General features: G+C 37.8%; 1 protein-coding gene across 6 annotated transcripts in view; it reads right to left on the reverse strand.

The window, feature by feature from the left end:
- Positions 1-540: 540 nt before the first annotated feature.
- LOC117603255 (putative cytochrome P450 6a14) overlaps positions 541-14,320 on the reverse strand; it is a 30,165-nt gene continuing 16,385 nt past the window's right edge. For 3 of the 6 annotated variants that reach the window (XM_034322224.2, XM_034322223.2, XM_034322222.2), the window contains 5 exons: positions 10,349-10,874; positions 9,524-9,745; positions 9,211-9,371; positions 6,531-6,621; positions 541-950 (listed from right to left, as the gene is read on the reverse strand). In XM_034322224.2, the coding sequence (XP_034178115.1) occupies positions 781-950; positions 6,531-6,621; positions 9,211-9,371; positions 9,524-9,745; positions 10,349-10,874 (1,170 nt within the window). In that variant the 3' untranslated portion in view covers positions 541-780. Of the gene's footprint in view, positions 951-5,986; positions 6,437-6,530; positions 6,622-9,210; positions 9,372-9,523; positions 9,746-10,348; positions 10,875-14,320 lie in introns of those variants that run through there. The other 3 variants (XM_034322220.2, XM_034322221.2, XM_034322225.2) reach the window with 2 other exon arrangements.

Below are 14,320 nucleotides of genomic sequence, written 5' to 3' on the forward strand. Positions count from 1 at the left end.
AGTAAGTGTCACTTTTTTCTTAATTAACTTAATTCCTTAATATTTCTTAATTTAATTTTTATGAAATGATTGTGCGTACAATTCTATATATATACAGGGTGTCCCAGAACTGGGGTAGGAACGGAAGAGGGATGATTGGTGAGGACATTCTAAACAACTTTTTCCTTTGCCAAAATGTTGGTCAAGGCTTCGGTTTCGAGTTATTAACGAAAAACACTGTCCAATCAGAGCGCGCCGTTAGCGCGGGCCGAACCACGAGAGTGTTGGGTATGTTCCGCGCGGTCGTGATCAAGTGCCGAGGCACCACGTCGGTGTAATAGGATTCGTTGTTCATGAGTAATCAATAATTCGATACAATTATTCTTTTCTTTTTTTTATTCATTATCCGATGCAACTTCTACTCAACGAATCCCATCATACCGACGTAGTGCCGAGGCACTTGATCACGACCGCGCGGAACATACCCAACACTCTCGTGGTTCCGCCCACGCTAACGGCGCGCTCTGATTGGCCAGTGTTTTTCGTTAATAACTCGAAACCGAAGCCTTAACCAACATTTTGGCAAAGGAAAAAGTTGTTTAGAATGACCTCACCAATCATCCCTCTTCCGTTCCTACCCCAGTTCTGGGACACCCTGTATATATATATATGAAAAACGTATAGTCGGTATCCATCATATGTTATTTTTTATATTTATTTGTATCGAATTAAATATATTATTCAACTGAATTTCTGTTGTTTAGACGCAGCACAAACATCGAAAGTGTGCAAACTTTTGAACTAACTTTCTAGCTTAGTTATTTTTATATACAGTCCATTTTTCGGGCACATTATAAATGCAACTGGGTCAAATTCATAAGGAATTTCAGTTTTCTCTGAAATATCGCATTTAAAATTACGAAGAATAGTTATTATGCCAATTTTTGATTGGTAAATTGCAAATCGTGCACCTGGAACAGAAAATACAAAGTAATAACATCAAAAACAAACAATCGCAGTACTTACTTTTTAATCAATTATTGACTAACTTAAAGTTTAATGAAAATTATATGTGTTTCTATCATTTTTTAACACAAAATAGCTGGTTGTTAATTACAAAAAATAATGGATTAGAATGAAATACATTTATTGTTTCCTTTCAGATTTCAATTAGGATATTTCATTGTGACGGCTGCTGCTAATTTGATGAACATATAATACGTTGTTCATTCAACAAATTGCAGTAAAAAATACTATAGCACTGTTACGTATCCGTCTCGGAAATTTCCTTATATGGTGTTACAAACCCTTCTCAAAAAATTTCCTTATATGGAATCGGATGGGTGCCCCCGACACCAACCGTCTTCTAGACAATTTGAGACCAATGCAAAGCAAGGGCGCGGTCCTACGGGTCATGTAGAGTCAGTCCCCACCACTTTTTTACTCTAGTTTTTGAGTATAAAAAGGGTAGCGACAAGGGCACCTCGGGTCTAGTTGAAGTCTAGAATCAGTTCGTTACACGTCAGTACGTTCTTTTACGGATAATCTCTGCAACGAGGAAACTCTGCGAGATCGGGTATTCAAGTCCCCTTCAAGCACTCACAGTAACTATACAGTACGTTGTCTGCTGTTAAGCAATATTTTAATCGTTGTAGTCCGCCCCCGTTTGCTCGCGTTCGTGAAAATCGAGAAGGATTAGATTCTTGCTTCGCGGAATCGAAACTAATTTCTATTTATTCAACTCATTTAAACTTGCAACCTAGAGTTTAATTCACTGAACACCGCGACAATTACACACAACAATTGTAAGGTCCCGGAATAGAGAATAAACTCACATTATTTTTAACTTACATCCTATTATTCAATTATATTTACTATCCAGAAACTCACTAAGGTGTACCTTTACCGCTCGAGGTACATCAATCAAGTTACGAGAGCTAATACTAACGCTTCCTGCGGCTCCCTACGTTAGCCATACGTAGGTTCGTCCACTATAGCCAACCTCCTGGAGCTCCCTACGTTAGCCATACGTAGGTTCGTCTCCACGTCTACTTCCTTAGGCTCCCAGTGTTAATAATAACACTTGTCAAACCATTAACAAATACCATATACCTAAATTAAGCCCCGACTACGCAGCCGCCCCCTCCGGCTCGTAACAGCACAGTAAACTATCGTTATGTTGCCGGCGAGCAAACAGTAGGAGTGGAAAATCTGTCAAGCTTCTAAGGTATCATTTGAAGGAGGGGGGGAGAGAGGGTAGAAATGTATCATTTTCATGAACTATGATGGTGGAAAAGGATGGCACTAGTATGCTTTAAAATTCATGTGACCGTCAAATCGCTCACGTGGCAATATAACGAGAGTCTACTGTATAATTTCTGGCTTAAAAACATATGTACAGTTGAGCATGGTAAGCTTGCTAAAAAAAAAGTGCAATACTTCCACCGCGTAGGCTTTTCTGGGTTTGTGGGTACCTCTTCGGTATGTAGGTACAGTAATGCTTCGAAATAAGCAAGTGGTCTCTGCTTCGAAATAAGCAAGTCGCTATCCCCTCTTCTTTGTTTGAAGTCGCCCGCAAAGTGAGAGGTACGAGAAACGAGTGAGAGGTCCATGAAAGCGCGAAGCCGATGTTTAGGGTAATAAATTTCACGCTCGACTGAGCGGTGACATCGGTTAGTAGAAGAAGGACGGAATATATATAATGCTTTCTCAGTCCGGTATATTTGCTTCGAAATAAAGCATAGTGCGAGAATGAGAGGGCATGTTATATTCTATCCTTGTCCAAAAAATAACATTGCTGCTCGGCCGATCACTTTATGATTTGCCGCTACCTCGGATCTCTCACTCGTTTCTCGCGTTCTCTATCGTCCCGTTTCGAGAATAAAGTCAAGCCGAATAGCTACCTGCTTCGAAATAAGCAACTGTTCGGTCCCGAGCCACTTGCTTATTTCGAAGCATTACTGTACTATGCAGAGATCGTAAGTTGCCGAGCCCCTACAAACTGAACGGCGCGGCGCAGCGCAGAGGTAAATGGATTGGGCCGCTGGCTCCACAAAATCCTTTCCAGGATTCGCGAATTACCGCTTTCGCGAGTTCAAGTTCAGGAATCTCACCGTAGGCCACGCCTACCCAGAGGCGGTTCCGAGGAAAATGACGATGTAAGGAAGGAGAGACTGCCACATACATACAGGGGTAGGTGGGGTGTTATGGTCACTATAGATTTATTTAATTTTTTAAGTAATCTAGCAATCAGAAATGAAAAAGCAAACGGCGCGGCGTTCAAACAATCCACAATCCTTAATCTAACTCATTCCATCTTGTCTTATGTGAATAACTTTATGAACTTTGTAATCTTAATGACAATGTATTTAGAAAGTGTAATTTTTGGCCATTACGCCCCACAAGCGTGGTAACATGGCCACTACTACGGAGCGTTATGGTTGCAATAGTTTTTTATTATACTTTTTAGTATTTCTTTGATAATTGATAATTTAATAAGTAAACTTTATGATATAAATAATTAAAAAAGGTTTTAATAAGTTTGTATAGTTGTCGAATCTTTCAGTGTCACTGCGTTCTTTCTGAAATTAAGATTTAGCTGGATTTCACACCGGCAAACAGAATCAATGGCCACAGAAATCAATAGCTATACCACCCCAATCACAGAGTCTCTCACGCCCCGAATGGTGTTTCCTTTTAATCGGAATGAGATTTTACGTCAAATTTGGAAAACTGATTAACTATATAAAAGGCATAATAGTTCATCTTTCGTTCTTTTGTCCATAAACATTAAATATAGATTTGATTAGATATTTTCTGATTAAGGAGATAAACACTAATTTTAACTTTCCAGAGATTAAAATTTTTACTATTTAATATCATTTTTAAACTAACATCAATGGACTTAATTTCTTTTGCTGATTGTAATGCTCATATTTCGATACAAAGTTAATATTTTGAAATAAAAATTTCATTTATACAGTAATGCCTCTCACGTTGTCCCAATATTGTTCTACCTACTATAGCGGAATGAGAAGTTGAAGAGGCTATGGAATGCGGTTACGATTGATCGTCGTCGATAAGTCTCACCTCACGCACACGCATTCTAGATCGTCGCGCGCTATTGGCCGATGCGGTCACACATACTAATCGCGTCGCCTGACAAAGACGCTACGACACAAAGTGAGATGAGACCACGTCTGTGTTGCGGTTTTTAAACCATGGGCGTAGGCTCGTATTATAGAGTTTCATATACAAACCAAATAAAAATGTCACAAAATAGGCTACATGTTTCTGCTTCAAGACTCTCTTCCCTTTTGAAATTTTAAATTCTATATCTTTGTAATACTTTAGAAATCAATTTGCGGATAATTTTAAATCGTTGTTATAAGACTCTAAGTTCAGTCTTTTAAGAACATTTAATTTTGTTATATACATACAGGGCGTTCGACAACAGGTGGGAGATTTTTTCAAAATAAGATGAAAATCAAGAATGACGAAATAACGTTTGTGGCTTTGTTTTCCAGTAATTAACGTATAAAAATCAGAGTAAAAAGCGCCTAGAACCTGCAATCTGCCCAGGACCGACGATTGAACATCATGTCAGCAGGGGTAGGTATAATCATAACCAAGAAGAGAAAGCCGAATGCTGCAGTACCGAGAAACAGAATAGCATGAGGTAAGTTTCTACTATTCAATGATTCTTGGTTATGACTGTACCCACCCCTGCTGGCCTGACGTTCAGTCGTCGGTGCTGGGCAGATTGCGGGTTTTAGGCGCTTTTTACTCGAATTTTTAAATGTTAATTACTGGAAAACAAAGCCGCAAACGCTATTTCGTCATTCTTGATTTTCGTCTTATTTTGATTCCTAGAATCACCTGTTAAAAAATCTCCCACCTGTTGTCGAACACCCTGCATATGTAAGGAAAAATAATTGACTTCTATTAACAATACAGCACAGTTTTCGTATTTCGTTTAGTACTATTTCCCTCGGAAATATAAAATTGCTACGCCCATGTAAGAGTGTGCCGCTAAAATCTAATGGTGTGGATTACGCGAGGATCAAACGTGGGGACAGAACGGAGCGTGCGAAGTGCTCCCTTTGCCCCTGTGCAGTCCCTCTCTTCAACTTCAACTTCGTTCAAAGTTCGCCGCAACGCTAACTTCATACCATCTCGCTTTGTCAGGCGACGCGATTAATGTGTGACCGCATCGGCCAATAGCGCGCGACGATCTAGAAGGCGTTTGCGTGAGAAGTGACTTACCGACGACGACCAATCGTACCCGCATTCCTTAACCTCATCAACTTCTCATCTCCCTATAATACTTTGTCCACCGATTTCTTCCTACGCCTATGTCGCATCCGACGTCCATGTTCTCTTCATTGGAGTCAGTTACGCAACACGCGACACGACTTCTTTGATGAGAGTTCAGTTTATAATGTTGTATACCGAATTATTCATTATTGTACTTAGATAGACCGACCTTCTCACTGTATTATAAGTCAACCTTTAACGACAAACATCCAAGTCTTTCCTTCTACTCCTCGTGACTCAGCCGAAACAGTCATCTTCAAACTTTGCACTCACGACCTCATCCCTTACCGATCACTGGACTCGCAATAACTCCCACTCTCCTATTTTTCCTATTTCTCCTATTTTTCCGATTCTATAAATTACCCAGCACTTTTCCCTCCGAGTCAGATTTTTCCGAACCGTCTTAAGAACTAGAATCTACTACCAGCACGACGAATATTGTATCAAAAAAACTTCGTCTGGATTCCATTTTGTAATTAAAATAAATATCACGAGCGGAATACAACAATAATAAAGCAATATAGGTTTCTTAATTTTACTTTTTTTTACTCATAAATTTGTTTAACATATTGTTGATACCTTTTTAGTTAAAATAAGACCAAACACGTTATAATTTGGATCATATTTACTTATTTTATGTACAAAGGAAAATCTCCAAACTATGCAATGTTTGGTCTCATTTTAATCAAAAGAATTGTACCAATATGTTAAAACAATTTGCATGCAGAAAAATTTAGAAATAAGAAAGTTAAACTATTGTTAATTTGTTAGCTGCTACGGCTTTTATGCCGTGAGATTTGGGAAGTAGTATCTGTTCTACCCGTATTGTCCATTTTCGCTTCCCAGATTACGGACACCGTTAGAGGCATTACTGTACTACTAAAAATTCAACTGGCCACTTCACCTGCAGTGGCGACTCTAGATCAGTTACACCATTTACACATAAAGTTCAAGTTTATTTCATTATTCACATTATCTTAATATGTACTAAATTTTATGTCATTTAATAATAAAAGATCATGTTATTTGTTCTTAAATCACTTTTAGTATTAATATCGTCAAAATTAAGATTTTAAGAATTCCTGTTTGCTCTCTAACGCCATTTTCCCTAGGGAAGCCTACTCTGCTCGATACTCTATACCTTTTGAAACATGATACGATTAATAAATATCATTTTTTGCAGATACTATGTCATCTATCACGAGCTTATAATTAAATTATTCATTTATACGTACCGATGCAGTTTCTTGGGCCATCGCCGAAGGGTATGTAGTGCATGGGGTGCTTGACTTTCACTGCGTCTTCTGAGAATCTTTCGGGGTCAAAGGGTCTAGCCGTATAAGCATAGTGAATCGGCCCCAGTAACAATTTCGGTTGATATTGATATCACATATTGCTTTTTGCCTAAACAACAATTGTGTGCAATTTCAACCCCCTACCGCCTCTGATAAGGGAGATACGAGGGTAAAACCCAAAACCTTTACCATTTTTTTTCTCGGAAACTATTTAAGATATTTGATCACGTTAAAGTGCAAATAGTAGGTATTCATTAGTTGTATATCATATTTTTTTTTCAAAATTTTTATTCGATGATTAAGGGTTGAAAATTAATAAATAAATCTTTGAAAATGATTTTTATAAACAATCCCTTGGATGACACCCACCGAAAAAATTAAGAATAATCCTTTACTATTTAACTATTATCTGTAAAAATTTCAAGAGTGTCGGATTGGTACATCATAGTTAAAAATAAATAAAACCAATGCAACGCCCTTTCATAAGGCAAAGCCGGCCTGAACGTTAGAGGCGCTCAACCTAACCGACCTACAGGGGAATACGTAGCGCCGACCAGCCACGTTTCTCGTACCAGAAACAGCTCTCAGAAAAGTATGAGCTCTTCTTTCCCTAAACTGTGTGTTAATTAACAGTCATTTATTTAAATAATATATTAACAATTTAAATTTTTTAATTAAGTTTTCTGGTTTTAATTTTTAACGTCCGTGTTTTCACGGTGTTTCTCGTTTTAAGTATGTGGGAGCCCTAAAAAGAGCTGATTATGTTGTACGTTACAAATGGCACCCTTATATAAATGCAACTAAGGTGTTCCTCGTTTTAAGTATGTGGGAGCCCTGAAAAGGGCTGATTATTAAGCCCTAAAAAGAGCTGATTGTGTTATGTATTGTCAGGTTGAAGTATATGATTTGAAACAGAAAACACAAAAACTTTTTTTAAAAAAACACGCTTGTAAATAAATTTTAATCTTCGTCGCTATTTTCATCAATAACTGGAATAATGTTAGTTTTGTCAAATAAGTGAGTTAAAATTTCGGACGGTTTAACTATTCTGGATTTATAACGCGCATGGGATAAATAATAAATGATCGCGACGACGTGGGAGCAACAACCTACCGTTCTGTTACCATTCGGACAATCGCATGCATATTGGTTTATACCCGCGTAACTATTTACGTTTGATTTGTATTCTATGTAACAATTGTAAGTTTTACCGTTTATATGTCGCGACCGAACTTTCATTTTTATAATGTTATTGTTTTGTTGTAAATATTGTACATTTAACGCGTCATGTTCGTCCAATAATTCCGCAAGATAACGTTTTTACCGCGAGATTTTAAAGTTTGCAAATTCTATCCAATTAACGACTCCTCTATATTCGGCAACAAGAGGGAACAAGACAGTGGACACTAAAATCATGGACTCAGGATCGTACGCTTTACCCTTTATGATGCGTCTATTTACACGCCAATTTAGGCTCCGTGATTGCGTAAAAAAGTATCAGGGCATATAAACCGCATTGGAAAATACACCATTTGTACCATAAAACGCGCTTAACTCTTTTCTGGACACCCATATACTTAAAACGAAGGCCACCTTAATTGCAGCCATTTCCAGGTAGTACTGGTACGCTATAATATAATTAACCCTTTTCAGGGCGACCATATACTTAAAACGAGGAAAATCTTAGTTACAACTATTCACAGGTACCAGCTACAATTTAATTAAAAGTAATACGTACGTGAAAAGGTAAAGACGGAAATAGTTATAGAAATCTATGTTCTTTACAGCGTTGAATAGAATGATATTGCATTTATAACTGTGATACCTTCTTTGACTATTAAAAGGACAACTAATGGCATCTAACACAGTGCCATTGTTCAAGACATGATATAAATCTGTGATTTAGGGCTCCCACATACTTAAAACGAGAAAGACTGTGAAAACACGGACGTTAAAAGTTAGGACCAGAAAACTTAATTAAAAAATTTAAATTGTTAATATATTATTTAAATAAATGACTGTTAATTAACACACAGTTTAGGGAAAGAAGAGCTCATACTTTTCTGAGAGCTGTTTCTGGTACGAGAAACGTGGCGGGTCGGCGCTACGTATTCCCCTGTAGGTCGGTTAGGTTGAGCGTCTCTAACGTTCAGGCCGGCTTTGCCTTATGAAAGGGCGTTGCATTGGTTTTATTTATTTTTAACTATGATGTACCAATCCGACACTCTTGAAATTTTTACAGATAATAGTTAAATAGTAAAGGATTATTCTTAATTTTTTCGGTGGGTGTCATCCAAGGGATTGTTTATAAAAATCATTTTCAAAGATTTATTTATTAATTTTCAACCCTTAATCATCGAATAAAAATTTTGAAAAAAAAATATGATATACAGCTAATGAATACCTACTATTTGCACTTTAATGTGATCAAATATCTTAAATAGTTTCTGAGAAAAAAAATGGTAAAGGTTTTGGGATTTACCCTCATATCTCCCTTATCAGAGGGGGTAGGGGGTTGAAATTGCACACAATTGTTGTTTAGGCAAAAAGCATTATGTGATATAAATATCAACCGAAATTGTTACTGGGGCCGATTCACTATGCTTATACGGCTAGACCCTTTGTCTGGATCTGGGTAAACTTCCGGATCTCTGTGAATTGCATAAAGCGGTATCCATACCTTGGCGTCCTTAAGAATTGTCAACTTCGGGTTTTCGAACGTGTAACTTTCCGTTGTCTCTCTGCTTAAAAATGGTAGGGGCGGATATTTCCTTAATGTTTCTGTAAACAAATCAAGAAACAATCTACTAAGATATAGTGAATATAATCCTGCAGTAATTCTATTCTATATTTTTATTTGTATTGATGTGTAAAATATCCTACAGTCAAATAGTGTGCAAGTTGTTATTCAAGTGAAATAAAATAGTACTTACCTCGAAAAACTTTATCCAGGTACTTCATCTGTTTGACAGTTTCGTATTTCCATTCCCCGTTGTTTTTCGCGTCGAATTCTTTAATTTCTTCTCGTAATTTATTCTGTATCTTTTGGTTTAGAGTCAATTCATAAATGGCATTGGCTATCGTTGTCGATGAAGTTTCGAAACCAGCTGCGAAAAACACAAACGCTTGTGCAGCCAGCAACGTGTCCGTCAATTCTAAAGAAAGAAGGAGTAATACAGTGTATGATACTTGACGAAAATCAAGTCTTATAGTAACATAAAGTTAAATCAGTCGGCGATGTAGTTTGAACAAAATATTATTGTAGCAAAACATTGATCATCAAACCGTAATTAATACTGTGCAATAAATTTTAATTGTTTTTATATTTCGCAATGTGCAATAACAATTGGAATCTTAAAACTATTTGGAGAGTTGGAACCATAAATTTTATAACAGAATGAATTTTATCTAAATGTAATAATTTCGATGATTTCGGGGTAGCCTATGTGAAACGCTTATCAGACATCCTCATTGACTTAACTAGGAATTTTTCGGGGTGCACCATTGGAAATTTTGAATTTCTGGAATTCTGAAATTTCGGAATTTTGGATTTTTATGATTTTAAAATGCTAGAGCGTGGGAGACCACTCTACATTTTTTGAGAGGGACCAATTCACATTTTAGAGGAAGAGGTAGGTTCATCCCGGCCCCTACTTACACTAGTCGATATCGCTAAATTAAAATAGGTTTTGAACAGTATAATTTAATCACTATACATTAATTACTGATCCAAGAGAATTTGAAACATTAAAACTTACGGATACCGCTAACTCTTTCAGGATGTTTCTGCAGCTCCAAAAGTGTATTTATAAAATCTGATCTGACTATGTTGTTGTGCTTCCTATACTCCATCGTACTTATAGTGATTCTCTCAATGAATGCCATTGTTTTATCCTTAGGAAGTACATAACCAAGTAAATTATATAACTGTGGCATACATTCTTTCATTCTGAACTTCAGAAGTGCTGTAAAGTTAGTAGCGAAGATTTCTCTGCCCCTTTTGCGGAATTCACTTTCACTTTCCGACATCGAGTTCATTTCAATTCCAAATGCACAGCTACCGATCACGTCAGTCGTGTATTGGGCTGCTACTTCTCGGATTTCGATGGGTTCTCCTTTCTGTACTAAAGTATCCATATATTTTTCCAAATGTTTAGCGCAATCAAGAATCAGGGAAAAGATTCCTTTGAGTTTGCCAGATGTAAATACTGGAGAGAGTTGAGTTCTTAGCGGACGCCATCTTTCGACCTCCAGAGCAAAGAGGTGCTGAGATAACGGTTCTGCCTATATTCATTAAATAATTTGATTTATCATTCACATGGTAGAATATTGTGTCAATGTACAGTGTCGAGCAAAGTAAGCCTCCCTAAAGCCTCGTACAGACTTGAGCATTTTTGCCCGAACGAATGCTTTCGGCGCGCGAACGTTCGTTCGGGTGAAATTTCTTCGTTCTCTCGAGCACCGCATTCGTGCGTACAAAATCGTGCTCCGGCTGTTCGCGCAAATCTTTCTACCAGGGGTGTCTTGAATCAGTCGAAGTCAGAATGTCGTCAGGAACAGACGTACTACCAGAAACCCATCCACACTGAGCGCTTATTCGCACAAACATCCTTTGTCTAACCTAGGGATGGGTAATATGTTTCGATTAATTAAATATCGATAGTTTTTTTCCTAATAATCGATTATTTTTGTCGATGTTTCTACAAATCAATTAATCGATTATCGATACTTTTTTACATAACATCGGTATTTTTTATCTCTGTGAGAAAACTGAACAGCATGATATGATAACTCGACGCGCACTATTCAATGAGCGTTTAATTTTCGAGAAATGTTGTATGCTCATTGGGTATAAGTCGTGTTCCGAAATTCATTGCCAGCACTAAAAATCTGTAATACGTAATTAGATTCCTGCAGTGGCAGTGAATTTCGGAACGCGACTAAATAAGAACGCCTTACGCATTTGTGGTATTATATTCTTGTGACTCTTATTCTATGATCTTAGATTTAAAAAATTATCTTATCCAAATGCTCCATCTATAATTTTCTTTATCATCTCAATCCTTTTGCATCTGTTCTACTATTGCAGGTACAGTGACTTTTTATAAAGTACGCATAATATTTTGATGTTTACACTGCTTATGCATATCTATCCTTAGAATACCCTATTTCCTAGATTTAATAAAAACATTTTTTCTAATCACGAAGTCAACCCTGTTGCACTTACAGCTCAAGTACTCGCAAAATACTATTACTACTTGGGGGATATTCATTAATATTCTTCGAAGTTAACATTGAATGTACGATTCTGATTTAACTATATTTTTTAGGAAAACTTAAATAAGAAAGATAGTGTAATATTTTTTGTTTACCTGTATATGCATTTTCTAGGCTACACTCTAGGAAGTGTGCTCAGGATGATGTTTCCAAAATCAGCCCTAGTAAAAAAGAATTCGATACTTCGATATTTTTTAAAAAGCATCGATGTTCAATTATCGACTTTTCAACTAATCGATTATTATAACATCGATATTTTTGTCGAACACCGCCCATCCGTAGTCTAACCTGCGGCCCGCGGGCCACTCGTGGCTCCTTCCCCTACCACGGAGCTCGTGCTCGGCTCCCTCCACTCTTTCAGTTGGTTTCTCGACTCTTCCAATATTTGACGTGTATTCCTAGTTCTATGTACTGTACGCGTCTGCTAAGTTGAGACTCCTAAGGAATTGGGTCTGATTGGTCGGAGCTAGATGGGCCAGACTTAGACACACACATTTATACAGTTGACCCACACGCATTCTCGCTATTCGCTCTCTAGGTTACAACTACTAGTAGAAACTACTACTACTACTATGTACTAGACGAGGGTTCGAGGTGAGGATTAGGCGGAGCGTTTCACACCTCGAGTCTCAACTTAGTAGACACTTACAATACTGTGTGTTGTAGCTAAGTTGCCGTCCAATCAAATTCGTTGACCTGCCTCCAGTCACACGTATTATGTTTATTGGTTGAGGCCCTTACATCCACAAATCTATCGCGTGACGAACGTCGTCAAGGACAGACATTGAAACAGAATGAGATGAAGCGATAGCGAGTGGCGAGTCAAATGCATTGGCGTAGAGGTAGATTCGGGGTTTACATTATTAAGAAAACAGGAGAGTTTTTACACTTTCCATAATGTAATTTCCATAAATTTTGCATAATAACAACTGTTGTCAAGAACGAGTATTATAAAAAATCCATTAATATCCTGAAAAAATCGCATGTTTATATAGTTAAATGTATCTTCTGCGAATATGGAAATTTTACGCCTATGCAATCTGGCCGCTCACTTCTCAAGTTACGGGCCCCTGGAGGGGATTAGGTGGAGCGAACGCACAGTCCCCTTGCCCCTCTGTCGGTTCAGTTTGTCGGTGCTCGGCAACTTAGCTGCAACGCACAGTAGCAGATATAGCATCTAGCGAGAAACCGCTGCCTCACTACTAACACTACTGAATGATGGAGGAAGTCTGAAGCGGTAAGAGTGGAAGCAGTGGCTCTTTCGCTTCTAGCAGTTAGACAGGCCTGTAGTAGAGCATTCGTGCGTCGAAAGCGTCCGTTCGGGCAAAAATACTCAAGTCTGTACGAGGCTTAAGAAAAATGTTGATGTCCCAAGGTCACACCTCCACACTCTGTAGACTTCACGGGTTCTCGATTTTTTGACCCTCCTCGTAGGCCTTCCTTTCCTTAGGTTTCCTTAGGTTTCCAGTATTTTCCCGGGGATTCCTCTTCCGTGGAATCCTGCCCGTCCTCGGTGACGAAATTGGAATATCAACTTCCGAAGCGAGTGTTATGCTTTCTAACAGCTAACAACTGAGCAGATCCTGGGCCAGTGTCCGGACAAAGAAGACACTAGAGAATAGGCCAACTGTTCAGCTGTCAGCTGTTCGAGAGCAAAACACGCGTTTCAGAATTTGATATTCCAATTTTCAATTCCTTATACCTCGAAAACGAAGTCGCAGATTGTGCCGACGTGCTATCGCCGCCTTATTCACGACCATAGTTTGATCGTAATCGGTAGCCAACACTCTGGCGGTTCAGCCTGCGCTCTACGTGTGCTCTAATTGGCCAATGTTTTTCGTTAATAATTCAAAAATTTGGCAGAGGAAAGAGTTGTTCAGAGCTACCTCAGCGATCACTCTTTCACGGGTTTAACACTCTTTCTAGAACACACTGTACAGATTTGCGACGGCTTTCTGCCATTTCCATATAAACGTTTACCCGGGAAAGTTTGAAGTAATATTTACTTTGTTCTTTGTACTTTTCAGTTACATACTAAATATTTTAATATTTAATTATGTTATTTTTCCTAAATCACTTTTAATGTTAATATTGTTAAAATCAAAGTATCAAGAATTGCTGCTTCCTCTGTAACACCATTTTCCCTGGGGAAGCTTACTGTGTTCGATATTGCGCAAGTTACTGTTGATGTTTTGAAACTGAATAATCATTATATAAATAAAGCATTTAGAACGAAAGGGGTGCACGAGACATTTTTTGAAATTTTGGGATTAAGAACAGGAATGGTTAGTTAAAATGTTAAATAAAATATTATAAATAAAAAAAAAGATAGCAGTTACATCGCCTTAATTATAAGTGCCCCCAAAATAATAATGTTATTCTGTATTCTAATAATGTTATTCTAATACCATTATTCTAGATTCCAATAGATCTTATAACATTGGCAATTGAGC

Source organism: Osmia lignaria, chromosome 4 (assembly GCF_051020975.1).
Source record: "Osmia lignaria lignaria isolate PbOS001 chromosome 4, iyOsmLign1, whole genome shotgun sequence".
Lineage (NCBI taxonomy): Eukaryota > Metazoa > Arthropoda > Insecta > Hymenoptera > Megachilidae > Osmia > Osmia lignaria.